The sequence below is a fragment of the Neolamprologus brichardi genome, chromosome 13 (genome assembly GCF_056152115.1).
Source record: "Neolamprologus brichardi isolate AB-2024 chromosome 13, ASM5615211v1, whole genome shotgun sequence".
NCBI lineage: Eukaryota > Metazoa > Chordata > Actinopteri > Cichliformes > Cichlidae > Neolamprologus > Neolamprologus brichardi.
Window position 1 is genome coordinate 2,099,100 of NC_142116.1, and position 25,776 is coordinate 2,124,875.

The 25,776-nt window shown below is 44.4% G+C and overlaps 1 protein-coding gene across 1 annotated transcript in view; it reads right to left on the bottom strand.

The window, feature by feature from the left end:
* The window catches only part of arfgef3 (ARFGEF family member 3), a 54,255-nt gene that overhangs the window by 18,288 nt on the left and 10,191 nt on the right, over positions 1–25,776 (bottom strand). Inside the window, exons 6-23 of the mRNA XM_087849963.1 lie at positions 20,819–20,935; positions 20,623–20,668; positions 19,653–19,737; positions 19,181–19,285; positions 18,945–19,069; positions 18,363–18,610; positions 18,036–18,148; positions 17,684–17,816; positions 15,851–16,443; positions 15,404–15,756; positions 12,199–12,365; positions 11,760–11,925; positions 9,791–9,898; positions 8,988–9,203; positions 5,763–5,873; positions 4,791–4,941; positions 1,728–2,042; positions 283–416 (exon numbers count right to left, since the gene is read on the bottom strand). Coding sequence (XP_087706089.1) covers positions 283–416; positions 1,728–2,042; positions 4,791–4,941; positions 5,763–5,873; positions 8,988–9,203; positions 9,791–9,898; positions 11,760–11,925; positions 12,199–12,365; positions 15,404–15,756; positions 15,851–16,443; positions 17,684–17,816; positions 18,036–18,148; positions 18,363–18,610; positions 18,945–19,069; positions 19,181–19,285; positions 19,653–19,737; positions 20,623–20,668; positions 20,819–20,935 — 3,286 coding nt within the window. The remainder of the gene's footprint in view (positions 1–282; positions 417–1,727; positions 2,043–4,790; positions 4,942–5,762; positions 5,874–8,987; positions 9,204–9,790; positions 9,899–11,759; positions 11,926–12,198; positions 12,366–15,403; positions 15,757–15,850; positions 16,444–17,683; positions 17,817–18,035; positions 18,149–18,362; positions 18,611–18,944; positions 19,070–19,180; positions 19,286–19,652; positions 19,738–20,622; positions 20,669–20,818; positions 20,936–25,776) is intronic.

A 25,776-nucleotide genomic window follows, 5' to 3' on the forward strand; every position in this document is an offset into this window, starting at 1 on the left:
AATTATTTCTGATTTTAATTAATTATTTAATGGTGTATTTAATTAATTCATTATGGCAGTCCTGGCGTTCCATACGTTTCAGAGCGTAGAGCCCAAAACCAATTGGTGGCATCTCCTTGAGTATGTCCATCTTTTTTATACAGTCTATGGTCAGCCCATGCATGGAGTGAGGGGTGGGGTGGAGTGGGGGCTTTTGCCCAGAGTGCTCACATGCATTTACTGAAGCATTAGTAAAGTCAGCCAGTCAATATAATGTGCACTGAATTAATGCAAAGTGTGTACCTGGCATTGCCAGTGAATAGTCTCCAGTCTCGGTGGGAGAGTCAAACAGCTGAGACTGAGAAGCTTTTCTGAGCTGCTGCAGGAAACCAACCAGACCAACCAGGTTTAGTTTGGTGGTGCCTTCTTCAAATAACCTGAAACACACAGAAAGCATTTCATACACTCACATGAACGTCTACAGTGCAAAGGTAACGCAACGCTGCCATGCAAGTTTACGTCCTACACTGAAATACTTGCAAAGCTTCCCTGTTCACTGCCCTCTAAGCACATATAGGCCAGCCCCGTGCAGCAGTATTTACTACGGTTGTTGCCACTTTGAGCTTGTAAATGTGTTCAGTCCATCTGTTCCAAAAGATCAGGGATAATTTTTTATTAATATACGCTCCTAAAAGCAGCCCAGATAACTGGTTACGTAAGAGATGATCCTCGGAACGAACACGCAAACAAGTCCACGGTTGCTGCGGCCGTGTGCGAGCCGTAACAAGTGGCACGCACACATATGCATACGTGTTTGTACACGTGTGAGGACATCAGTCTCTAATCCTGAGTGTCATCCAGTAACAACAAGCACAAAACACTGTTACACTTTTACATTTAGGGTCCAAATACCAAATGACTCATCAAAGAAAGTGTGTCACACACACACACACACACACACACACACACACACAGCAGTAGCTCTGCACCACTGCTGCCATCTTTTGGCTATAAAAGCAAGCTCGGGAACACCTGCTGAGCACCAAATGTTGGTGTAACGTGGATTTGGACGATAAAGTCATTAAGAGCCTCGGTCGTGCTGGCTGTTAATGGAACACGGCGCTAACACTGCTGCTGCACTTCAGTTAGAAACTAAACCCACTGTGAAACGTCTTAGTCTGTTTCTATTTACACCGTCTTGTTGCCCGTGGTGACCTTATTAGTTATGGCTGCGCAGCTCATCATAGTTTAATTTCTAACAATAATTAAAATTAGATAATAGAGATAAAATGAATATTGCACCACATAATTCTCTTGTTTTGCCTTTCATCGCGTACATTATTTACTCTTGTCAGGATGTGATGTCTGCAGAAAACACGGCAGGAAAGATCTGAGAGTCTGAAAGATAACTGTGACCTCGTTAGAGTTAAAGTGGACGAAAGAGAGAACTGAGTCTTTTCATCGCTGTCAGAGTGCAAGTATAAATAAAACTGAACCCATCTTCTGTTAGTCTTTAGCAAGATTAAATCCCTATAAAATGAAAAAGATATAAAAAACATAAAACAACTCAGTATCCAAGTCTCTGAAGTTGCACCTCAGTGCAACAACTCTCTGAAATAATGACTTAATTTAATAAAACAAAATCAAAACACAACTAACAGCACTGGTGCAACACCTGGAACCTCACATGTAGAAAGTGTCTGGATTGCCAGTCTATCCTGTTGCTGTGGTTTTTGTTCAGTCTCTACCTGTCGGCCTGTGTTGACAGCGTGCACACAGCCTTGGCGGCGCTGGTGCCGGTCATCAGGCTGCCGCTCTTCAGGTCCAGGCCTCGGCCCCCTCTGCCGCTCTCCTTCAGCAGCTCCTGGATGGAAAGCGGCTGGATGACCGGCTGGCTCAGGCTCAGGTCCGAGGCCTCGGGGCTGGGTTCGCAGCTCAACTCCAGCCCGAGGTCGATGCCAGCCATCTGTTGGCTCTGCTGGGTGATTGTGGTCAGAGAGGACGGCTGGGCAGAGCCATCGCTGAAGTGGGTGTGCTCCAGTGAGCTGATGTACTCGGTCACCCTGAAAGTGATTTGAAGTTCTAGAAGTCAAAGGAGCTTGCAAAGAAAAGTGTCTGGACTTCTTTAAGTTACTTGAAGACGTTTCACCTTCATCCGAGAGGCTTCTTCAGTTCTAAGGTCAAATGGTGGAGAGTCCCAGATATAACCCTAGTGGGAGTTTCCCCCCACAGAGGGACAAAAGGACCCCCTGATGATCCTCTAATCACCTGAGCCAAGGTGTGGAACTGGGTGTGGGTCCCAATCAGCCAGAGTTTCGGGTGGGTTCATTGTGAAACCTGGCCCCACCTTATCATGCGAATTCCTGAGGTCAGATGGCCCAGGATGTGAGTGGACGTTAAGGCATCTGGGAAGGGATCTCAAAACTGGATTATAGATGGCAGAGAGTTGGTGTCGTAAACCACCGCTTCTGTTCAAAGATGGTCGCTCACAGTGGACATAGATGGCTTCTTTCACTCCTCTTTCAAACCATCTGTCCTCTCTGTCCAAAATGTGAACATTGGCATCCTCGAAAGAGTGACCTTTGACCTTTAGATGCAGATGGACAGCTGAGTCTTGTCCTGTGGAGGTGGCTCTTCTGTGTTGTGCCATGCGCTTGTGAAGTGGCTGTTTGGTCTCTCCAATGTAGAGGTCTGGGCATTCCTCGCTGCACTGTACAGCATACACCACATTGTTAAGTTTGTGTTTTGGCGTTTTGTCTTTCGGGTGAACCAGTTTTTGTCTGAGTGTGTTGCTGGGTCTGAAGTACACCGGGATGTCATGCTTGGAGAAAACCCTCCTGAGTTTCTCTGATACACCGGCTACATAGGGGATGACAATGTTGTTGCGTCTGTCCTTCTTATCCTCCCTCGCTGGTGTCTGATCTTCTTTTCTGTGCCTCTTTGCTGACTTTAAAAACGCCCATTTAGGATAGCCGCACGTTTTGAGTGCTTCCTTTACATGTGTGTGTTCCTTCTTTTTCCCTTCAGGCTTAGAGGGAACATGTTCTGCCCGGTGGTGTAGGGTCCTGATTACTCCAAGTTTGTGTTCCAGAGGGTGATGGGAGTCAAACAGGAGGTACTGGTCCGTGTGTGTGGGCTTCCGGTAAACTTCGATGTTGAGGTTGCCATTCTCTTCAATGTGCACAGCGCAGTCCAGGAAAGGCAAACAGTCATACCTTCGTGTCTTCCCTGGTGAACTTGATGTTTTTATCCACAGCGTTGATGTGCGCAGTGAAGGATTCCACTTCTTGTGTCTTGATTTTGACCCAGGTGTCGTCTACATATCTGTACCAGTGGCTGGGTACTCTTCCTTTGAAAGAGCCAAGAGCCTTGCTTTCCACTTCCTCCATGTAAAGGTTGGCTACAATAGGTGACACGGGGGAGCCCATGGCACAGCCATGTTTTTGTCTGTAATAGCCTTCGTTGTATTTGAAATATGTGGTGGTGAGGCAGAGGTCTAACAGTGTGCAAATCTGACATCAAGTTCACCAGGGAAGACACGAAGGACGACTGTTTGCCTTTCCTGGACTGTGCTGTGCACATTGAAGAGAATGGCAACCTCAACATCGAAGTTTACCGGAAGCCCACACACACGGACCAGTACCTCCTGTTTGACTCCCATCACCCTCTGGAACACAAACTTGGAGTAATCAGGACCCTACACCACCGGGCAGAACATGTTCCCTCTAAGCCTGAAGGGAAAAAGAAGGAACACACACATGTAAAGGAAGCACTCAAAACGTGCGGCTATCCTAAATGGGCGTTTTTAAAGTCAGCAAAGAGGCACAGAAAAGAAGATCAGACACCAGCGAGGGAGGATAAGAAGGACAGGCGCAACAACATTGTCATCCCCTATGTAGCCGGTGTATCAGAGAAACTCAGGAGGGTTTTCTCCAAGCATGACATCCCGGTGTACTTCAGACCCAGCAACACACTCAGACAAAAACTGGTTCACCCGAAAGACAAAACGCCAAAACACAGACTTAACAATGTGGTGTATGCTGTACAGTGCAGCGAGGAATGCCCAGACCTCTACATTGGAGAGACCAAACAGCCACTTCACAAGCGCATGGCACAACACAGAAGAGCGACCTCCACAGGACAAGATTCAGCTGTCCATCTGCATCTTAAGGATAAAGGTCACTCTTTCGAGGATGCCAATGTTCACATTTTGGACAGAGAGGACAGATGGTTTGAAAGAGGAGTGAAAGAAGCCATCTATGTCCACTGTGAGCGACCATCTTTGAACAGAGGCGGTGGTTTACGACACCAACTCTCTGCCATCTATAATCCAGTTTTGAGATCCCTCCCCAGACGCCTTAACGCCCACTCACACCCTGGGCCATCTGACCTAAGGAATTCGCATGATAAGGTGGGGCCAGGTTTCACAATGAACCCACCCGAAACTCTGGCTGATTGGGACCCACACCCAGTTCCACACCTTGGCTCAGGCGATTAGAGGATCATCAGGGGGTCCTTTTGTCCCTCTGTGGGGGGAAACTCCCACTAGGGTTATATCTGGGACTCTCCACCATTTGACCTTAGAACTGAAGAAGCTTCTCGGATGAAGGTGAAACGTCTTCAAGTAACTTAAAGAAGTCCAGACGCTTTTCTTTGCAAGCTCCTTTGACTACGATGACCTGGATGACTGAGAACCTTCACAGACATGAAGTTCTAGAAGTTTCATCCCTCTTATGAGCTTCACATACGACCATTTCCGAGCTTGATATATATGATATGTGACGTATATTTTACAGGATAAACAAACGTACCTGAACACGTGAGGCCAGCAGTCATGGTTGTGGCTGCCCATCTCCAGGCCAACGTTCAGGATGGCGTCCATGCACAACACATGAGCTGTGTGGAGGCGAACTCCCTGAGGACGGCCGATCTGCTCCAGACGCTGCTCAACACGCTGCTTCACTGGAGACACACACACACACACACAGTAAAGTGGATTTTAAATATCACAGACGCCCTGAACATTGTGCTTGAACTGATCTGAGATGAGCTTTAACAAAACTGACTCTCCGTTTGAGGAAATATATTAACATTAATTTTGCATCGCAGTAAATGCTGCCAGCAGTTTGTAGCAGCTGTCACTAGATGTCACAAGTTCCCACATCTTGTTTTTATCATTGCTTTTGTCTCCAGTAGAAATGATTCCCAAAGTTTAGGCTGTGGCCTGTTATTCCAAACAGATAAAGACTCCTGGAAGCATCGATCACAACCACAACAGACATAAGCTTTGTTTTTTGGCAAATGTTGAGCATTTTGCAGTAAAGTGCATGCTTCAGACTTTGTAAATCATGTCTATGTTACTCATTTAAATATTTTCTTCTTGAAAGGGAAGCTCCTACAAATGTATAAAAAAATACCCAAGACTGTGACGTTCAGTCACCGTGAGCTCCTTAGTAAATCCAGCTGCTGCGTACTGTTAGCAAAGCAACGATGTTTTGTAGTCCACATTTACACGCTGTAGTTTCAGTACAGCATGTCAAACAGGTTAGTGTCAGGTCATTCAGATTCTCAGCACACGGTTCTTTTCTCGAGTCCTTATCAATATTCCAGATATTTCCTTTATCTGGGCTTTCTAACTAGGAAAACACAAATTAGCACTAATTTGTGTTTTTACCCCTTGATTGTGTGTGACGATGATGAGCTTGATTCAAATTGAAGGTTTTTGTGTGTCTGTTACATGCAAACGTCCGAACAAGCGTGTGTTTGTGTTTGTGTGAAAATACCTTGCGCGATAGCGTCTCCCGTCTCCCCCGCCTCCTTCTCCTCCTTCTCTTCCTGCACACAGGAGGCTGCAGCCATCTGGGCTAAAGCCGAAGCACAGTTGGCAGCCACACCTGACAGACGCACACACACACAAAGTAAAGACGTGCCGTTTCATTCATCCACAAAACATCATCCCTGCACATTAAAAATGCAACATTTCAGCCATCATCCAGATTCAGAATCTACCAATGAATCTACCTCCAACTGAGGAGGTCGTGCGCCATGTGTTCATTCATATTCATTAGTCCTTCTGCACTAATTTCAATCTGATTTGCTCCCATGCAGGGATGTGCCACTGTCCTTTAATGCTAGTGATCCTCACAGACATCTGACAGCGGTTGATAAGTAAACTGCATTTCCCCTGACATCCTCTGTAACACTTGCATTTAACATTTTGGAAGTAAAACTCACAGTTAACCTCCAGAGGAGCTGCACAGCGTCGAACAGGTGCTGGCTGCTATTGGGCACCTGCCACTGGTGTCAAATGTGATTAATGTGATACATAATGAAGCTGACAAGGAAAATCAGAACTCAGCAAAACCTTCCCCGTGTGAGTACGAGTCAAAGCTCAAAGTATGGCAGAAACATTAAAAGCCTACAGTACCGTGAGGGGATGTTTAGGCACTATGAAATGCCCAATAAATGCTTTACTGATAATTTCTGTTTTTACATTTAAACGTTTGAAGCATGGAGTGGAGTACAGATGATCAACAGCAGATTCATCTCCCTCCATGGTTTAAACGTGCTTATTGGAAAGATCATTTAAAGCCCTCATGGACTCAAGTTATCAACAGAACGTGAAGAAACAACTGATATGACTTAAATCAAAAAGGTGTGCATGCTACGTTGAAACGATGTCAAAGTATGAAGTAAAACTGGGCACGACGTGGCCTCCAGTCTGCACTTCCAGCACGAAGAGAAAAGTTATACCAGCAAGAGAGGAGAGTCATCGTCTTTGCTGCATTCAGTGTGTAAAATGAGCTGAAACCAGATGAAATGTAAAATGTGCCTAAAACTGGAGTGTTTTAAGGAAGCACCTGTGTTTCGTATTTTTATGGTTGACAGCTTTGCCCAGTGTTCACGTTTGAACACTAATCTGCACTCAGCACACTGGTGTTATTCTGGCGTCCCTTTTCAGTGGCTGCCAAACGTCGAGGTGGAAACGAAAGGATCCCCGAGCTAAAAACATGGGACAGAGCTTTAAGGCGGACCAGCCAAACGGCCGCTGGCACTTGGTTCAGACGACTATTCAGGGTCAATGAATATCCAGGACTTCTAACAGGAAAGTTTAAAGTGCTTAATCGCTTAAAAAGTCACGTGTCAAGCGGTTTTCATTAGTTTTCATTAGTTCCCGTGACCCCATAAGCTTCCAAAACATGTTTAATATCAATTAAAAAGTTCTCAATTATTCTGTGTAATTAGACCTGTGCTGTGGCGGGAGCTGAGAGGGTCTGAGCTCACACGAGGGCGGTAAACTCCATGTTAGAATTAGAATAACAGCGTTTTCCAGTCATCCACCCATTCACACACTGGTGGAGGCAGCTACAGTTGTAGCCACAGCTGCCCTGGGGCAGACTGACAGAAGCGAGGCTGCCACATCGCGCCATCGGCCCCTCTGGCCAACACCAGTAGGCGGTAGGTGAAGTGTCTTGCCCAAGGACACAGCGACCGAGACTGTCCGAGCCGGGGCTCGAACCGGCAACCTTCCGACTCTTGAGCCACGATAACAATAACAGCGTTTTGTCTGCCTCTGACAGCCTCTACAGTCTGAACCTTTTTCACTCTGACTTCATTTGTGCAGTTTTGCCATCCTGACAGTTACTGCGGCTAAAAGTGAACAATAAAGCCATCTGGCAGCAAGTCCTCCCCGGTGCTCTCTCATGCTTATTCTGCTGACTGGAAGAAGCAAACAACAACATTTCAGTTCAGTCTTTCTACTTCTGAAGGTTGTGGCCAAATAACTTGCAGCTCATTGTTCTATCTTATTACATCGAGACCTTATTTCTGCATTTCTTCCACCAAATACATGCTCAAACACGACCTGAGCAAGCTCGAAGTTTTCCAAATGCGTTGTCTTAGATGCATTCTCGGCGTTTCCCCTCGCAACCGTCATTCGAATGACACCATCCTCACCAGCTGCGGCAGCCAACCGATGATCGGCGACCTAATCCAGCGCCGCCGACTCCGTTGGTTTGGCCACATTTGTCAATGGACCCGAGCCGCTATCCCCATGGCCTACTCTGGTTGACCCGCCCCACCGATTGGAGGGTGCATCGAAATGCACCAAAGAAGACATGGATGAAACAAATCCAGGATGATTTGAAGGCCCTTCGACTTGACCTCGAGCAGGCAAGAACCATCGCCTTAGATCGAAAAGCGTGGAAGATAATCGTTGGTCAAGCAAGAGAACCTGCGGCATCTACAGCAACGTACTGGTTGCGCGGCAGACCACCGCCGCTGGTCGCCCGCTAAGGACAAGAAGAAGAAGAAGAAATTCATGCTGAACCGTATCTCAAAGGTTTCACCGTCTGTGCCGGAGTCTTTGTGTCCATTTGCTTTTTCCTGCGGTGTCCCACACGGCTCAACTCTAGGGCCCCTGTTATTTAGTTTTAATTACATCGAGCGTTTATAAGTTATCTATGCTAACTGTCTTAATGCTAAACCAGTGATGGAAAATGCTTTACAGCTAAATACCAAACAAAGAAAGAGAGGCTGTAACTGCTGCAGAAAATAATCTGAAGTAGAAATATTTTAGCACAATATTTCACATCTTTAGCATCTGCTATCTTATAACAAATCACATGAAGAAGAAATCACACTGGCCAAAACATCTGTGTGTGCATGCTGTAATCTAAGTGTAATATTTGAATCCACAGTACGGATATATTTGGATTAAGCGTTTACATTTCAAACTCATCATGTTTCACACTGCACTTCTTCAGGCCCCTAAATAAATCAGTCCTCGAGTTTAGTGAGCTGTGACAGGACGTGCTGATTAAAAACAGTGCTGAGTGGCTGCTAATAAAAATTACTGTACCTAGAATCTGCTCCAGCTGCAGGACAGATGTCTAGTGAATAATCCTGACCTTTGCCTGTGCTATAGGGAGGGAGCACAAATCCTCCCCCACAGGGATGAGAGATGATATGCATTTGTCTTATTAATACATGAAACACGCTTCACACACCCAGGGCGCAGCTGAGCGCAGCAGCTTTACGCAGGCCGTCTAAACTCAGGCAGATGGTGTCTCTCTCCCTCTGGCTCTGCTCTTTGACCCCCTCTGCCCCCAGGATGAAGGCCAGGCCCTTGGAGCTGCCCGCCATGCGACCGGTCAGCGGTGTGGACAGAACATCGATCAGGTTTTTCCAAACACCGGTGAGGATGAAGCGTGAGAACACAGCTCCTGAAAAACAAGGGTCGGTTTTTTAAATGGTGACACACACAAAACACACAAGATGAGCATAAATGTCAGGGGTGAGTCAGCCAGCAGCAGTTAAGGCTTAATCCTGCAGGAAACAGCACAGGTGCTCACTGCCCTCTTTCTACCCAGCTTTTCCCCAGCTTGTCTCATCTTTCGTTTGCAATGCAGCTTCTTGCTCTTTCAGTTACAGAAGGTCAAATCCAAACACACAACATCACTGAAGCATGATTATATTTAAAACCTGCAGGTTTCCTGTCAACGTTCCTGCAGACCTACTCTGCAGCAGGACATGAAACTTACAAATGTTCATCTGTTATGTTTTGCACCAGTAAATACAACATTTTTAAAAAACCTGCATGTCTTGACCATGCAGCTCTGCTCTGAGATACTTCTGCTAATGTTGTGGTTTCTAATGATTACCAGCGCAGCACTTTAGTAGCATTTACAGGCTCAGCGAACTCAAGTAAAGCTCCCCTGAAATATAATCCAAACATGAAAACCCTGTGAAGAAAGAGCTGCTGACTGAGGAGAATTAAATGTTAACTACGTTCTCAGTAAGTGCTACTGACCTGCCATCACAGCGTCACTGCACGGCTTTTCACAGCCGAGCGGCGCGTGGCTCGACGCTCTCCTGATCAGCTGACCTCCGATTGCACTGCTGCCCAAGCCGTCAATGTCTAAGAGACGAGGAACAGAGAAGTCACAACATGTCAAGTATTTGAATTTATACCCTCTGCATGTAATAAATCCCAAAGTCTGTCTGAGCAAACTGGGGTTCAGTATCTCCCCCAAAGGCACACTGCCGTGCAGACTGGAGCAGCAAGGGCTCGAACCACCAACCTTTCAATTAGATGACCTGCTCTACCTTTTGTGCTGCAGGCAGCCCTGAGGAAACTATCAGACACAGATTTAGGAGGTCTGTGGATTAACATACAGAGCCTTTAGGTCCCTGCTAATAGAAAAGCTCAATAACTGAACAGATAAAAAGTTTCCCGTGGAGATGATGTGAGCAATTATAGGCTTTACTATAAATACCAGCATTTAGCCAGGTCCCTGTTTGCAGGAACAAATAATTTATTTGGAGATGAAACAGTCAAGGAGAGCAAAAGATGTTTTTAACTGGGACTTTTTGTTAAGTAAAATGAAACTGATGGTGTGGCGCGAACTACAAGCTGAATTTAAGGGAGAATTCACAGCAGCTTTTGGAAATTGTCACACAAGAAATGATTAAACTGAAAACATGGTTTGACAGAAACAAGTTATCACTAAATTTGAAAAAAACTACATTTATGTTATTTGGAAATTGTAAAAAAGATGCCGGAGCAAAATTGTTAATAAACAATGTTGAAGTAGAGCAAGTTTCTGAAACAAAATTTCTGGGTGTGATAATAGATAACAAAATCTGCTGGAAACCTGACATAAAGCATATACAAGCTAAACTGTCAAGAAGCATCTCTGTACTGAGTAAAGTTAAACATTTTTTGCCTTCCAAATCACTCCGGGTACTTTACTGTTCACTTATATTGACATATTTAGAATACTGTGTGGAAATCTGGGGAAATACATACAAAACTTCACTTCAACCACTATGTAAAACTCAGAAAAAAGCAATCAGGATGATTACTAAAGCAGGATTTAGAGACCATACTAACATCATGTTCTTGAAATTAAAAATTCTGAAGTTTATGGATCTTATAAAATATAAAACTGCAAAAATTATGTACAAAGCCAGATACAATATGTTACCAGGAAATGTACAGAGGATGTTTTTTGACAGAGAAGGGGACTATGAATTGAGGGGAAAATTAAATCTGAAGACTCTTAAAGCACGGACACAGGTTAAAACCTTTTGTGTTACTATTTATGGGGTAAAACTGTGGAACAGTTTTACTGTGGACCTACAGCAATGTTCAAGCATTAGTCAGTTTATAAAGATGTTTCGAAAACTGATTTTGGAAGAATATGAAACTGATAAAGTTGATCACCCATTGTATATATAACTATGCTAAATTGTATCTAAATTATATCTATCACTGTAGCTATGTTTATACATGTTCTCCTTGTTTATTGTGTGGGGTAAGTGATGATGGGAATTAGGTGAATAGTGGGATTCAATAGAATGTTGAGCATGGGGTAGGGATTAATAAGTATGTTATACTTCTTCCTACTCCATTTCAGACCTAATAATTGTCATTTCATGTCATTTAGACTGTTTTATTTTATTTATTTTCTTTTTTTGTTTTATCTGAGCACATACGTGTGTGTATTTACATATATATTCATATTTCCTCAGCTGGTGAGGCCTGTAGGGGGAGCTCTCTGTCAGTCATGTGAAGCCACATGGACAGTGTAGTGTAGCATAAGGGGCTCTCTCACAGACACACACTCTTTTGCACCTTCCATAATAAATACTGTTGCTTCATTTATCTCTTAATCAATATTTTTCCCTTGTTATGTGGAGGCCTTTTGAGCCAGTGTGTGGAGACTAGCTGAGCACGTAGAAACTGTACAGGTGTGTGTGTGTGTGTGTGTGTGTACCTGTCAGCATGGTGATAAGCGGCAGTGTGTGGTCCTCTGAAGAACCCGAGAACCCAGACTCAGCCAGCAGGTTGCGCTCCAACACCTGGTGGTAAAGCTCCTCGATCCAGGCCTGAGACAGAACCACGAGGACGCCGCTGCTCTGGATCAGACGCACAAACTCCTTCTGCACAACAGAACAAACGTCCACCCATTAAGTGTGACTGCATCCAATTCAGTGCTGTTATGTTTGAATAGTTGAAGTAGCTTAAATGTCTAAGTAGAGCTGATTCAGTATTTAGTTGTGTGGTTGTGTGGCTAGAGGAACACAAAGATACATCTATACTTTTAAATAAACTACAGGATGTAGTTGCATTGGTTTGGTTTTACTTCTTATCTTTGAATCTTTGTCTTTAAACACCGGAGAAAACTGATCAGAGGCAACGAAACTCGCTCTCACCAGGCTGAGGACGGGCGTGAGCGTTCGCCGCCTGTAGTAGCCGCAGCAGCAGAGTTTGAGATTGAGCAGCAGAGCGTAGTAAGACACCAGGTAAAGGCCGTCTGCGTTCATCAGAGACTGGCAGCTCAGAGTGTCGCCTGTCTCGAAACCTGGGGAATGAATCCCACCTGCAGGGACACAGATTTAGGATTACAAGTTACATCTGTAGAGGACGTGTCGGTGTTCTCAGAGGTCAAAGGTGACGGATTATATATGAATAATAACACCTACAGCACCAGTGAAAAAGAAAGAAAGAAAACTGAGACAGTGAGAGAAATGAAAGGGAGTGCGCAGGTGAGAGCAGGCAGCGAGATACAATCTGTTGGCTGAAGGCGACTGAAGTGTTTTAATCAAAAAGCTGCTCTGGGGATTTCAAGTCTCAAACTATTTCATTAAGTCAGCTGAGCGTAACATTTCATTTAAGTCATAATTTTGCTCTGCTGATGTAAAAACTCCCAGCAGGCTTGCTGCCCTTAGCGATGGATGTCATGACTGCAAGGCAAAAAGTTTTGCTTAATAACTGTAAGAAAATAAACGTACTACATTTAAACTACACACAAATAACAGGAAAAAGAAAAATCCATGCAAGCAAAACCCTGACGTTTAAAAACAAACATGGAACAAGTCCAGAGAGTTTATGAAAGAACAACAACACCCACGACCCACACAGGACACCGCCACAGAGAGGAAGCCCAATCTGCACCAGAAACCGAAAGTGAACTCATTTAAGCTCCTGAATACTTTACCAGGTTTCCTCAAAGCAGCGCACACATACAGAAAACTGCATCTGAAGCTTGATGTTTTCTTCCACTACACAGTTATGCTGTTTATTTGAGATGCAATATTTTCTGCTACAGCTGATTTTTACTGAAACTTCAAAGAAAAGAGCTTCACATTCATTCAGGTACCCTGACTGTCAATATTATCTATTAGAAGGAACAACCAGAGTTAACTTCTGAAGGTGTGAAGAACAGAAACAACTTCTTTAACTTTTATGGTTTTAATTATAATTTAATTTAATTATAAGGAGGTAAAAACACAGATGGGCTTGAAAGAAATTAGAAAAAAATAAGACAAGGCAGGCTGGAAAGTCTCTGGCAGTTCCCCGACCCCACAGGTAATGGTCTTGATTTCTAAATCATCAAATTTAGAGTGATTTAGAAAATGCATATATATTGTACACAGTGTTGGGAAGGTTACTTTTAAAATGTATCCCATTACAGATTACAGAATACATGCCCCAAAATGTATTCTGTAACGTATTCTGTTAACTCAATGAGAGTAATGTATTCTGAATACTTTGGATTACTTAATATATTATCATGCTGTTTACAACTACATGAATGTACTATTGCTGTGATTTATTACTGTTACTGAAGGTCCGCGGCTCCGAACCGTAGTAAAGGGACCTCTGGCTAATACGGTGGGTTCGTGTCGGGCTCGTAGCCGAAAACTAGCTTTACTTTGTTGTCTGGGTCAACTTTGCTAGCGAGAGACAGAGAGAGGCGTTGAAAGGCTGCTCCAACTGAACTTATTGTTTTTGGAGGAAAACACGAACACGGTGTACAGTCGAGTCTTAATAGCTTACTTACAACTGGGCTCGTCAGGCTCTCTTCTTGGCTGCAGTGGTTATTATTATATTTACATGCTTCCAGCTCCCGTTTTTGCTCGATGACAGCTCGTACTTTTCCTTTTTCTCCCTCCCTCGCTCACAGACACATAACGGGTATGGCAGTCCATTCTCCCTGCAGCACGGACTACGCTGCCCATGATGCTACATTCTTTAGAGCTATACCTGTAGCATTCTGCCTGTTAGCTTAGCACAACAACAACAACAGGCGCTCTCTCACCCAGGAAACACGCAGAGAGAGAGCGGCACCCTGTAACCATGGCAACCGTAACGCTGCCTGGAACTACAGAACGTAGCTGTCAAACAAAACCCAAACAGTCCTGACCCGCCACAATATGAAACAGGGAAGTACCGCCGTGTAATCCATTTATTTCAACAAAGTAACTGTATTCTAAATACCACCTTTTTAAACAGTAACTGTAACGGAATACAGTTACTCATATTTTTTATTTTAAATACGTAACGGCGGTACATGTATTCCATTACTCCCCAACACTGGAAGCTACAGACCTGTCAGTCAAGACACAGGAAACAGACTTACAGAGGAGCTAGCATTAGCTAAAAGCTAAGTAGTGTTAGCTAAAAAGCTAGAAAAGCTAGCTGTTTATGCAAACAGCTAGAAAATGACCGTTCGCACTAACAGTGATTCAGCAAAGAATCAATCAATAGCGTCCAAACAAACAAGATTTTTATTACCTCGCTCAGTTACAAAAAAAAAAAAAAATCACCTTTGAGGTCAAATAAAATGAAAAGAAATGTAAATAAATATAAAATGCAGTGACAGAGAGCCACTCACAGAAGCAGAAAAAACTGCATTAGTATGAGAACCCGTGCATTGTGACGTCACTAACTCTGCTAATTGGTTGAACGAATGTCAGCAGTCTTCTGATTGGACGATGGGATAAGGAGATGTGGCTCATTTGCCTGATTGATGGGTTGACAGACTGAAACATGATATCATAAATGTTCCAGGAGTGAGGGAGCCAGTGTGGCATTTCCACATAATTGTTCTTCTGAAGAGTTTTTATCCCCAAAGCACCCACCCTCCGTCAGCTGTGCAGACATCACAGTGAAATCACTGCAGCTGTTCGTGCTCCTGTAAATTTTGGCTTATTAGTCTGCAAGCTCACTGGTGAGCGTGAGCAAATCGTATTAATCAGACCAACTAAAGGTGTGTTAGGACTGGGAAGGAGCCTTTGGAAAATGTAATTTAACCATGACCACAAAAATGTTGAGAACCTCAGCACTTAGATCATCTACAGTAGAAAAAAAGAAACAATAGATGTTATTCTTTAAACAACTGATTTTTAGCATGTCTCCTTGTCATTGAGTTCTTGCAGTAGTAGAGATTTTTCTTGTCTTTGCACTCTGATATTCCCAGCGCATGCCTGCAGTGTAATATATTTACTTAAACAGGGAGAACCATCTCCTCCCTGAGCAAATATGTGTGTTTGAGTAGCAAACCCGTGCAGATCGCAGAACAGGAATCACTCCACTGCAGTAAATCTAACCTCCCTCCCTTCTCCCCTCACTCACCAGCCTGCAGTCCAGAGCAGAAGGTGGAAGAGAAGTTCTGCAGCGACAGGTCCACCTCCGTGGCAGTGGGCAGCCCCAGCAGGCGGGGCAGCTGTCCAGCCAGAGACTGCACGAACAGTCTGGCGCTTTGCTGGTCAGCCTCTTGGTTGCGGAGCAGTTTGAGGGACAGGGCGGCAGTGCGCAGGGAGCGGTGACCTGGGAAGTCGCGGGACAACTGCTGGTCCTCGTCGGCCAGCGACACGTTGTCGGACCCGATGTCGGAGACGTCAGAGCGGCCCGAGTCTTTCTCGGCAGCCATGGAGTACTGATCGCACGAGTCAAACTCTGTCCGTGACAGGTCCTGCTCCTCCATGCTGGTGGGCATGAGATTGTTTTTATTATTTATATATTCTTTCTTTACTTAATTACTATTTATCATAATTTCAGCAGCTAGAGAAGCAGCAGTACCTGAAGTTGCTCTCGCTGTATCGTGACCCTCCTCCGTGGTGCGACCGAGACCTGGATTCCACAGACAGGAAGTTCGTGATGTCGGGGTAGACGAGGGCGTGACTCCTTTGCACCACATCTGGAGGAACTGCACCTCCTCTCTCTCCGCCTCCACCTCTTTCTTTCTCTCCTCTTCCCTCCACCTCCCCTGTGGGCACCCCTCCTTCCTCCTTCTGGCCTCCCTGGTTGGGCCCGGGGATCGGCTCGTGTTTGGTTTCCTCCTGATCGCCACAGAAAGAAGGCGAAGGGAGCCGAGCGTCCTCTCCACACTCCTCCGGACTGGTGTGGCCCACAGTGTGGCCGAGCTCTCCCACCTCTAAATCCAGGGTGGTTTGGCCCGTTTCCGTGGTGATGCTGATGCTGATGTCGGGGCTACGCTCAGCGGTGCCGGTGGTGGCCACGTTGGAGGAAGAAGAGCTGGGGTCCCACGGAGGCTGCTCTGAGGACAGGATGTGTCTCTGCCACCTGAAGTCAGCCTCGTTGATCTCCATGGACTCACGTGTCGACTCGGTTCCATCTTTCAGATCGTCCAGTCGTCTGAGGAGAAGCCGAGCCTGGAGAGCGTATATATACACGTATCAACACTAGAGCCCATATTCATTCATTCTGATTCAGAGACCCAAGAGCTGTCACTTGTTAACAAAATCCATTTTAATGATGGACGGCCCCTGACAGAGCTGCTCATTCATTGGTTGAGGGCTGTCAAACTAGCTGCTAGGAATGCATGAAGTATCACTGGGTCACACAGTGGCATAGAGACCTTCTTTTGGCCTGAACACTAAATCCAAACCCTTTGCATGCACAAAAGTGCTACTTAAAAAAGTAATACGGTAGACCCCAGAATGGCCCTTTAACCCTTTAAGACCTACCATAGAACCAAGTCCGCCAGAGCTTATATTATATTTTTACATGCTGTGGAGCCATTTTTGGGAGCATTTCAAGTTGCTATACATCAATACAACCATTATAGCCCAGATTTTAATAATATGTCTGCATTAAGTGCATAGTAATTACATAAATTGCAAAAAAGTGCAATAAGCTACAAAAAATGTAAAATCGTTTTTGTTTTTTTAACATCTATTTCTAGTTAGAGAAATTTAAGAGGCTTATCCCTCAAAACTGTAAATACAAAAAAGTTGCACAAAATAGTTTCCCACCACAGGAAATTTATTTTGAGTGTCTTCATAGTTTTATTTTTGAAATACACCAATTTTTATACACTGCAGGAAAAATGAAAATAAATATTATAATGCAAATTTGCAAAAAAGCAGCATATGCATCAAAATAAACTATTTCCAGCAGTGCAATATGAGTCCTAAGCATCCCAGAAACCACACAGAAAGTCATAAAGTCAAAGATAACTTTTAAAAACACCAGTATAGGCTCATGAGGCCTTGATGGTAAAAAACTACATTTCCGCAAAATGACGTCACTTCCGGTTTCAGGCAGGTCATGGCGGACATGCAATAGTTCGCGCTGATGGACGTAGGAAGTGTTACAAACAGCTGATCGGATCGGCAAAGCGTGTTTCTGGAATATTATGTTTTTGTTGCTGCAAGTGCTTTTTATGCAGTTTTTGCAAAGCTATATGTGGAAGGAAACTGTGACCGAGGACAAGCTGATGGCATAAGATGTAAGTACAACTCCTCCGGTTTCATATGCAAAAAAAATTATTGCGCTAGCTCACGTGGTTGCAGAGCTACCGGGATTTTAAAATAGTTATGCAAAACAGAGCGTGCTGCTCTGACCGGCTTTAAAGGGTTAATGCTGTGGTTCCGTGTGTTGTCTGCATACCTGCTCAGGCTGGATGCCGCGGCCCTGTGACAGCTCATCCAGTGCGCTGAGAAGAGCACAGGCACAAGAGACGGAGGAGTAACATGCCTCGATGCCTCCTTTCATACAAGCCTCTGTCATCCCATCCATCACTCTGCCACGGGAAGCAGAAACAATCAGCTCAGTATAGGATTGATCGCCAGTATCAAATGACATGAGCGAACACATTACTTTGATTTCTACTTTAATTTGGACCGAGTGACGATTGAAACAATGTGCAGCAAAAGAAAGAGTACGGACAAACATCCATGTGACAGATTTCAGACTGTTAAATTTCAGAAACACCAAGTGAAAAAAGTTAGGAGTTACTAACAGTCTGAGCAGGTCCAGGTGGGACTTCCTCTTTGAGAATGATCTCTTCCTGGTCTCAGGCTCAGCCATGCAGGGACCGGCGAGGTCATACAGCCGCTGGGGGCTGCCCAGAATCTGCCACAGACGAAAGCATTAAAGCTTTTGCTGACATGGTTCTAAAAACATATGCAGGCACGTTATTCCAAATGTCAAATTGTTACTGGACCCCTTCGAGTGCATGATCCTCGGAGGTACTTGTGAAAACTTTGCTGAATAAAGATTAGCAAAAGGCTGCCTGTCAGTGAAAAATGATATTATAAACGTAGAGAAATGCGTGTCTTCATCCCACCTCCTTCATGATGCGGATGGCCTCGGTGCGGTGCTGAGGAGGAGGGTAGAGGAGGATCCTGTGGTAGAGCGACTGGAGCACCGGTTTCATCGACTCGACGCAGCTCACCAGACGCACCAGCTCTGCTGCAATGTAGCAAACTGTGCGCACTACTGGTGCAATCCTGGCAGGGGCGCTAGAGGAGCAGCCAGAACCTCTGCCCTGATCGGACAGTCCTCCGCAGGAGGAGTCCACCTCCTGGCCCATTCCTGGGAGAACAAAACAAAGAGGGGCATGAAGCTGAACCCACGAAATCATGCTGATAGAAAGATTCCTCCTATGAGAACTCATGTCTCCTTAAACAAGCTGCAGCAGTGAGTGGAAACCAACACTTTTCACACTGTTAGCTTCAGTCGTGATCTTCACAGCTGCATCAGGCTCCATTTATGAGCGATCAGTAATTAGATATTGATTTTCCCCCCTTTCTTGGCGCTTGAATCCCTGATAGAGATTAATTTCAACTGATATTCGCTTTCAAATTGTTGCAAAAAAACAGACAAACTGACCGCCTCCTACAGTGGAGTCTTTAGTAAACTCAGTTACCTAAACTGAGTCTCTCTGAGAGGCGGTCTCGGTCTGATGCCGCTGAGTAGCCGTGGTGGGAAGCAATAGTTTTGTCATTGACGGGATTGCCCATGATTGCCACCAGGGATGGGCACAGCTGCTTCCTGGGAAGAGAAACATTAGCGATTTTTATTGATTACATCGGACTACAATCAAGTTCAATTAAGGACAACAGTGAGGGACCAGTTGATGAAATTTTACTCAGTGAGTCTTACCACACGAGGTCTGTGAAACCTCTGAAGAGGTGCATTGTGGGAGGGCAGCTGCTGAGCATAGACAGGATGCACTCCAGGTAGAGTAGCTGCAGGAGCTGGTTATCACTGAGAGATTAAAATAAAGAAATGGTTACTGTATTAAACTAGGAAGCTTCCAGGAAGAAACCATGGAAGTGCAGAGGAAACATGCAAACACTGTTTAATGTGGTAAAGCTGACATTTAAAACCACATGATGAGCTAAACTATGTGCAGTTTTTCAACCTTTTCCTGTTTGTTCTCATTACTTACACTGAAAGGAGATGAAACACTAATGAAAGCAGAGTGATTATCAGTGACGTCGGCCCATCCTTTGCTCCAAAATCATATATCTGTGTTTTTGTTTCTGTGTTTGGATCAGTCTGACTGAATTCTCACCTCCACATCGAGACAAGAGAAATATATCAGTGAGTCAATGAGAGTCTGCAGCGTTACCTGTCCACTGACTCCAGCTTTTCACAGAAAACGGTCAGAACCGTGACCACATCTTCACACAGAGCTTGGCTGGTGGGAGAAATATCTGCAAAAAGCCACACCCCCCACACGCACCATAAAAAGGTTAATTTGTGGTTCCTGCTTTATCATTCGCCACTATGTACATGAAGTGATAAAAAAATCATTGCTTTCCCAATTCCCTCTCTCTCAGTTTCCCCTCTAAGAAGCAGAATAAATCAGTTCCCTAACTGGAACCTGTTTGGCTCTCTGCCTGCAGAGGATCTATCAAAACAGTGCATTTGACTGTTTATGGTATCATAAAAGCAGCCCTGCCAGTCTCTCTCCGAAGGTGCTTCTTACTACCAGCAGATTGGTGATTACAGTGGCTTTATAACAGCTACAAAACAGCTGGAGCTGCACACTAAACATGACGAAGAGCCCACAGCTACCAGTGGCTCGCAAGCTTTAATGCTGAACTCGGACATTTTCACCATTGCTGGGCCAAACTAGTGTCTCTATGCCTCCACCAACCAGTGATGCTTTAACTTTCACATGCCACTCATAAAATGGGCAACAATGTCCCCAGTCCAGCATTCAGAAAGCACTTGGTGATAGTGGGGAAGAAGAACTCCCTTTTAACATGAAGAGACCTTCAAGAAAACCAGGCTGAGGGAGGAGCTACCATCTGCTTTCACCAGAATAAAAAGTTTTTATTGTGTGTACTGCAGGGGCCAATTCAGCAGGCAGCGTGAACATGAGCGGGACTGGCAATCAGGGAGCTTCCTGTTAGGTCAGAGTGATCTTAAGGCTTTTATTTAGTCTCTGCTCGACATTCATACCCTACAATAGTCCTGTCTGCAGCATTCATAGTAAGATACTAGGCAGTGAAATGCTGTGCTCATATGAAGTACATCCCTACAGCTGACAAAGGAAGCTGCAGAGGTGAGAGAAACCGCTGGCAGTGATGTACCTCGTCTCTGCAGCGGCGGTGCAGTCACCTCGTCTCCATCTGCACCCTGAGGAGGAACACACACAGGAGGCATGCTTACTGTCACTTCTGTGTCAAAACAAATGCGGTACTGTACTGTAATTTTCTGCTAGTTAATGTGTGCACATATGCATCTGTATAATATATCTGTGTGTATATAATTAAAGTATTGTGTGACCTCCTGTCTGTGGCGGAGCTGTAGCGTCAGGTCTCCCAATATCTGGCTCAGCGTGGCTCTCACCGCCGTGTTGATGCTGCGCTGGTGACAGCTGGACACGTAGGTCTCGATGCACACCTACACACACACACACACACGAGCATCTGTCAGTGTGTGTGTGGTCTTTCTTATGTCACTAAACCATAAAAACCATGACGCACTGTGCCAAGAAACCATCACAGACAGACACCAAACTGTTGGACAGATTCATAGGAGCTTTCCATGGCGTCACTGGTTACTATGGTAACCAGACAAGAGAGCAGCAGGGGCAAGGGGATGTATTGTCAGTGTCAGACATCTTTCAGGCAGATTAGAAGGTTACAGAGTAAACACTGTGCATCTGTGGAAGGTAAGACAGACGTTAGCTAGTAGCTGAGCACACACACACACACACACACACACACACACACACACACACACACACATCGGGTATTCATCTAATTGACATAACGCTTTCCCTAGCCACCTACCCTAACCATGAAAAATGAATGCCTAACCCGAACTCAATTGTAACCCTGACACTAAAACCACATTTTGACATTTTCACTTGTGGGAACTGGGATATTGGTCCCCACAAGTATAGTAAACGTACAGTTTTTGGTCCCCACAAAGATATGAATACACGCTCACACACACAAACACACAGCCATTTATAACACATGCTTTCCCGCTTTGCTTTTTGCATTTAAAATCAACTATACCATATTCTCGGGATATCTCACTGTATCCCAGGAGTTCAGTTAGGGTTTTTCACACGTTGCTTTGATTAATGCCATACTCTGAAACTCTTTTTTTTGACCAGGTGCAGCAGACTCCTGTGACTCGCTGGGAGATGAGGGGAAAGAAAATCAAAGAAAGAAAGAAAGAAAGAAAGAAAAAGAAACATCAGCTCTTTTCTCCTTCAAAATAAAATGCTATCCTAGGTAGGGCTGCCACAAACGATTATTTTGATAGTCAACTAGTCACCGATTATTTTGATTAGTCGACTAATCAGATCATCATCAATTGGAGTAAAATGTACAGCTTATTGCACCAGCAACACCTGCTCTTATATAACTATCATTAGCTTACAGCTTTAAGTGTTTAAGGTATGTGCTAACTAAAAATAAAGAAAAGATGATAGTTTATTAAATGTTAATGACATTTGCAGATTGTTTCAGTGAAGTTTAATAAACTCCTTGCTATCTAAAATATAACAGGACACCGGAGTAAATTCTTGAGCATCTCACACTTCTGATAATCAGCTGTCTGCTTGACGTTTATTCAGCTGTGTAAAAACTATAACTTTAATCTCAGCCAAACCGATTTACTCGGGAACAAATAAAATATTAAAAAAAGCCAAACAATAACATTTTTAAGTTATCTAAGTGACTTATATATCATGTTTAACCTGAGTAGCGAAAGACGGCGGTGGGTTTGTTCTCACAGCTCTAGTGAGCCTTTCCCCCGGCTAGCTGTCGAGCTAGTGGGTAACAGACATCTCCGAAAACGTCGGAGCGCTTTTGAAAATATGTGGCGTCTTGATAAACTGAGCAGATATTTGAAGTTTACACAGCTACATTCTCGCCTGAAAATATGTTAAACGTTTATTTTGTGACCCAGAAAGAATAATAAGAGTAATATTAAAACTAAGTAGCTGCCGCCATTGTTGGAAACTGAGCTGGGCCGCGCTATGAATTCTGGGACAGAGCTTATTCTTCTTCTTCTTCAGGGTTTAACAGCAGCTGGCATCCTTGTACATGCAGTGCTGCCATCTTCTGTTTCAGTCCGTTATTACACTCTTAAATACTACTACTTATTCCTGCGTCTTTTGGGATCTTACAAAGCTTCAAGCTTCAAATCAGTAATCGTGACTAGTCAACTAATCGTGGCAGTCCTAATCCTAGGGTATTTGTTCGTTCCTGGATTGCTGGGACTGAACCAGCCAGGGAGGAAGCATGAATGCTGGTTTGCTAATGTCACAGTAAAGCATGGCGCTTATTCTACATGAAATTAAAAACAGCCATTATGAATACAATTATTTCATATAGAATTAAGGAGGGAATTCCAAGTATTTCATTTTCTGTAGCATTTTTGCTAAATATTGTCTGTCACATCTGGGCACCTTAGAAACAATGGAGATCTTAATTCACATAACAATTCTTTTTTTTTCCACATGAAAAAAACAAAAACAGCAACAAAAAAAACCCCCAAAAAACAAACAAAAAAACAAACAAACAAACAAACATAATACGCACTGACAATAACATAATGGCACAGTGAAACCATCAGACCTGCCCGGTCTGGGGGAGCTCCTCTCCACCTCTTCACAGGTCCCATGTTGTCAGGTTTTTGCTACTGTCCACGCAGCACTTTACAGTCCATCCCTGATGATATTCGGAAGGCTATTTCCAGTCTCTTTTATGAGCTGCCTTCTAAAAAACAGTGACCACGTCCTTAGCAGGCCTTCCTTCTTCCAGTAGTTGCGTGAAAATACTTAGTTAAGCTCTGGTTATATAACCCACCACCCATCATCCCACATTACCACCTTCAACAAATCTCTCCCACTTCCTCCAGATTTTATGAAATTGGCCCATTTTGAGGTTCTATATATTTCCTCCATTATTCTTATCCTGTCTTTCTTTGTTGGGGGCTCTTTCTCCAGCCACCTCCTGGTAAGCGCTTTTTTGCCCGCTCCCAACAGGATGTTTATCAAATATTTGTCCCTTAAGGAGGCTGCTGACGGGATATTGCCCAAATACACAGTACAGAAATCCAAATCACATAACAATTCTTAATCCAAGAGTGGGGTTTAATGGAAGAGCTACAGAGCTTGTTGATAACAAAATGTGTAAGCCAAGATTTATTTGACCAATTATCAAATTTCTGTTCCGTCCTGTGAGCTCAGAGGGGCTGAGAACTACCAGGGCCAACCTCACGTAGAGCCTAAACAAAGACCACATCTGCTAATTACATTTGAAATCTTGGCAGCCTCAGGGATGTTTTACACCACCTGCTCCCAATCAATAAAAAACCCAATACATCCTGCACCATAAAGCACTCACAGATGGCATGAATATGCATGTGAGAGGGACAAGAGAGCAAGGAACAACCTCAAGGTACCTAGGTAAAGGTAAAGCGCTGCCAGTTAGTGTAAGTACAAACATGTCTGAGGGTTATATTAAAACCTACATAATGTGGGGTTCATATAGTACATGCACAGGGTACATTTATTTATACAACGTTTAAAAGCTAAAAGCTTGTGTTGTGCAGCCACAAACAAAAAGAAAACAACAGATCAATAAAGCTCCTTGGTAACAAAATACTCATATTCCTTTTTTGCCTCTAGGTGGCACTGGTCAGTTGCTATAAAACAACCTACTGAATATAAAAGATGGGGGGAAACACCGCGATGTATTAGTATTAGCATTAGTATTTTGGCTACTCCCATGTTGGTTGTTTGAAACTAAAGTGACCACATTTTTCACGAGGGGATAAAGTGCTATGCTACAGGCTAACACGAGTAAGCGGCACCTATAAATTATACAGGTGCGACAGCGACAGAGGCTGCACGAACTAACAGGTAACAGTATGGTGGCTACATCCATTTTTTATTTACAGTCTCTGAGTCTGACAATGACAAAACTGTTGCCACCTGTTCAACCTGTAGTCAGGTTTCAATTTTCAGCTTTATTTGTGGCAAATCCCCCCAACAGTCACCTCAAGGCATTTATATTGTAATGTAAAGACCCTACAATAACACAACCCTAACAAACAGACGAGCCCCAATGAGCAAGCACTTGGTAACAGTGGGGAAGAGCTGGGGAAAGGGAGACAGGACAAAAAACACACAACCTGTGGTCTACTGAACATTATTGAGTTAGTCTGTGATAGTTTGATGTAAGAGTCAAACGTTTGGGAACAAGAAAATTATTTACAGTTAAAATAAGGCAATTAACTGCTGAGCAAATCATTTTGGCTGATATCCATCCATCACTCCATCCATCCATCCATCCATCCATCCGTCCATCCATCCATCCGTCCATCCATCCATCCATCCGTCCGTCCATTCGTCCATCCATCCATCCGTCCATCCACTCATCCATCCATCCGTCCATCCATCCATCCGTCCATTCACTCATCCATCCATCCATCCGTCCATCCATCCGTCCATCCACTCATCCATCCGTCCGTCCGTCCATCCATCCGTCCGTCCGTCCACTCATCCATCCATCTGTCCATCCATCCATCCGTCCATCCACTCATCCATCCATCTGTCCATCCATCCATCCACTCATCCGTCCATTCATCCATCCATCCGTCCATCCATCCACTCATCCGTCCATCCGTCCATCCATCCATCCGCCCATTCACTCATCCATCCATCCGTCCATCCATCCATCCATCCATCCATCCATCCATCCGTCCGTCCATCCACTCATCCATCCACTCATCCATCCGTCCATCCATCCATCCGTCCGTCCATCCATCCATCCATCCATCCGTCCGTCCGTCCATCCATCCATCCATCCGTCCATCCCCTCCAGGGCCACAGCTGGGTTGGAGTCATAGGGCATGAAGTTGGGTACACCAGTCTATCGGAGGGTTAACACACTAATACATCTGAAGTGTCTGTATGGCAGGTTACATGATTTCATGTAGCTGATGACCACATTAGAGAAATGGAGCGTAAGCCTTGAGCTTCCCGTGTTTGACAATGCATGAATCTCTCAGCGCTGCCAATCCCTCCATTTAAATAATAAATACATACATTAGAAAAAAACTGTCCTGGCCCTATTTGCCTAGATGTTATGATAATGGAGTGTTGCTGACAGCCTTTCCAGCCACCCTGAGTTATGACCCAATGCAAACACAATACACTCACACACCAGATGGCCAGCCCTGACAGCACAGAGCCCATTAACACGCCATGGTGACTG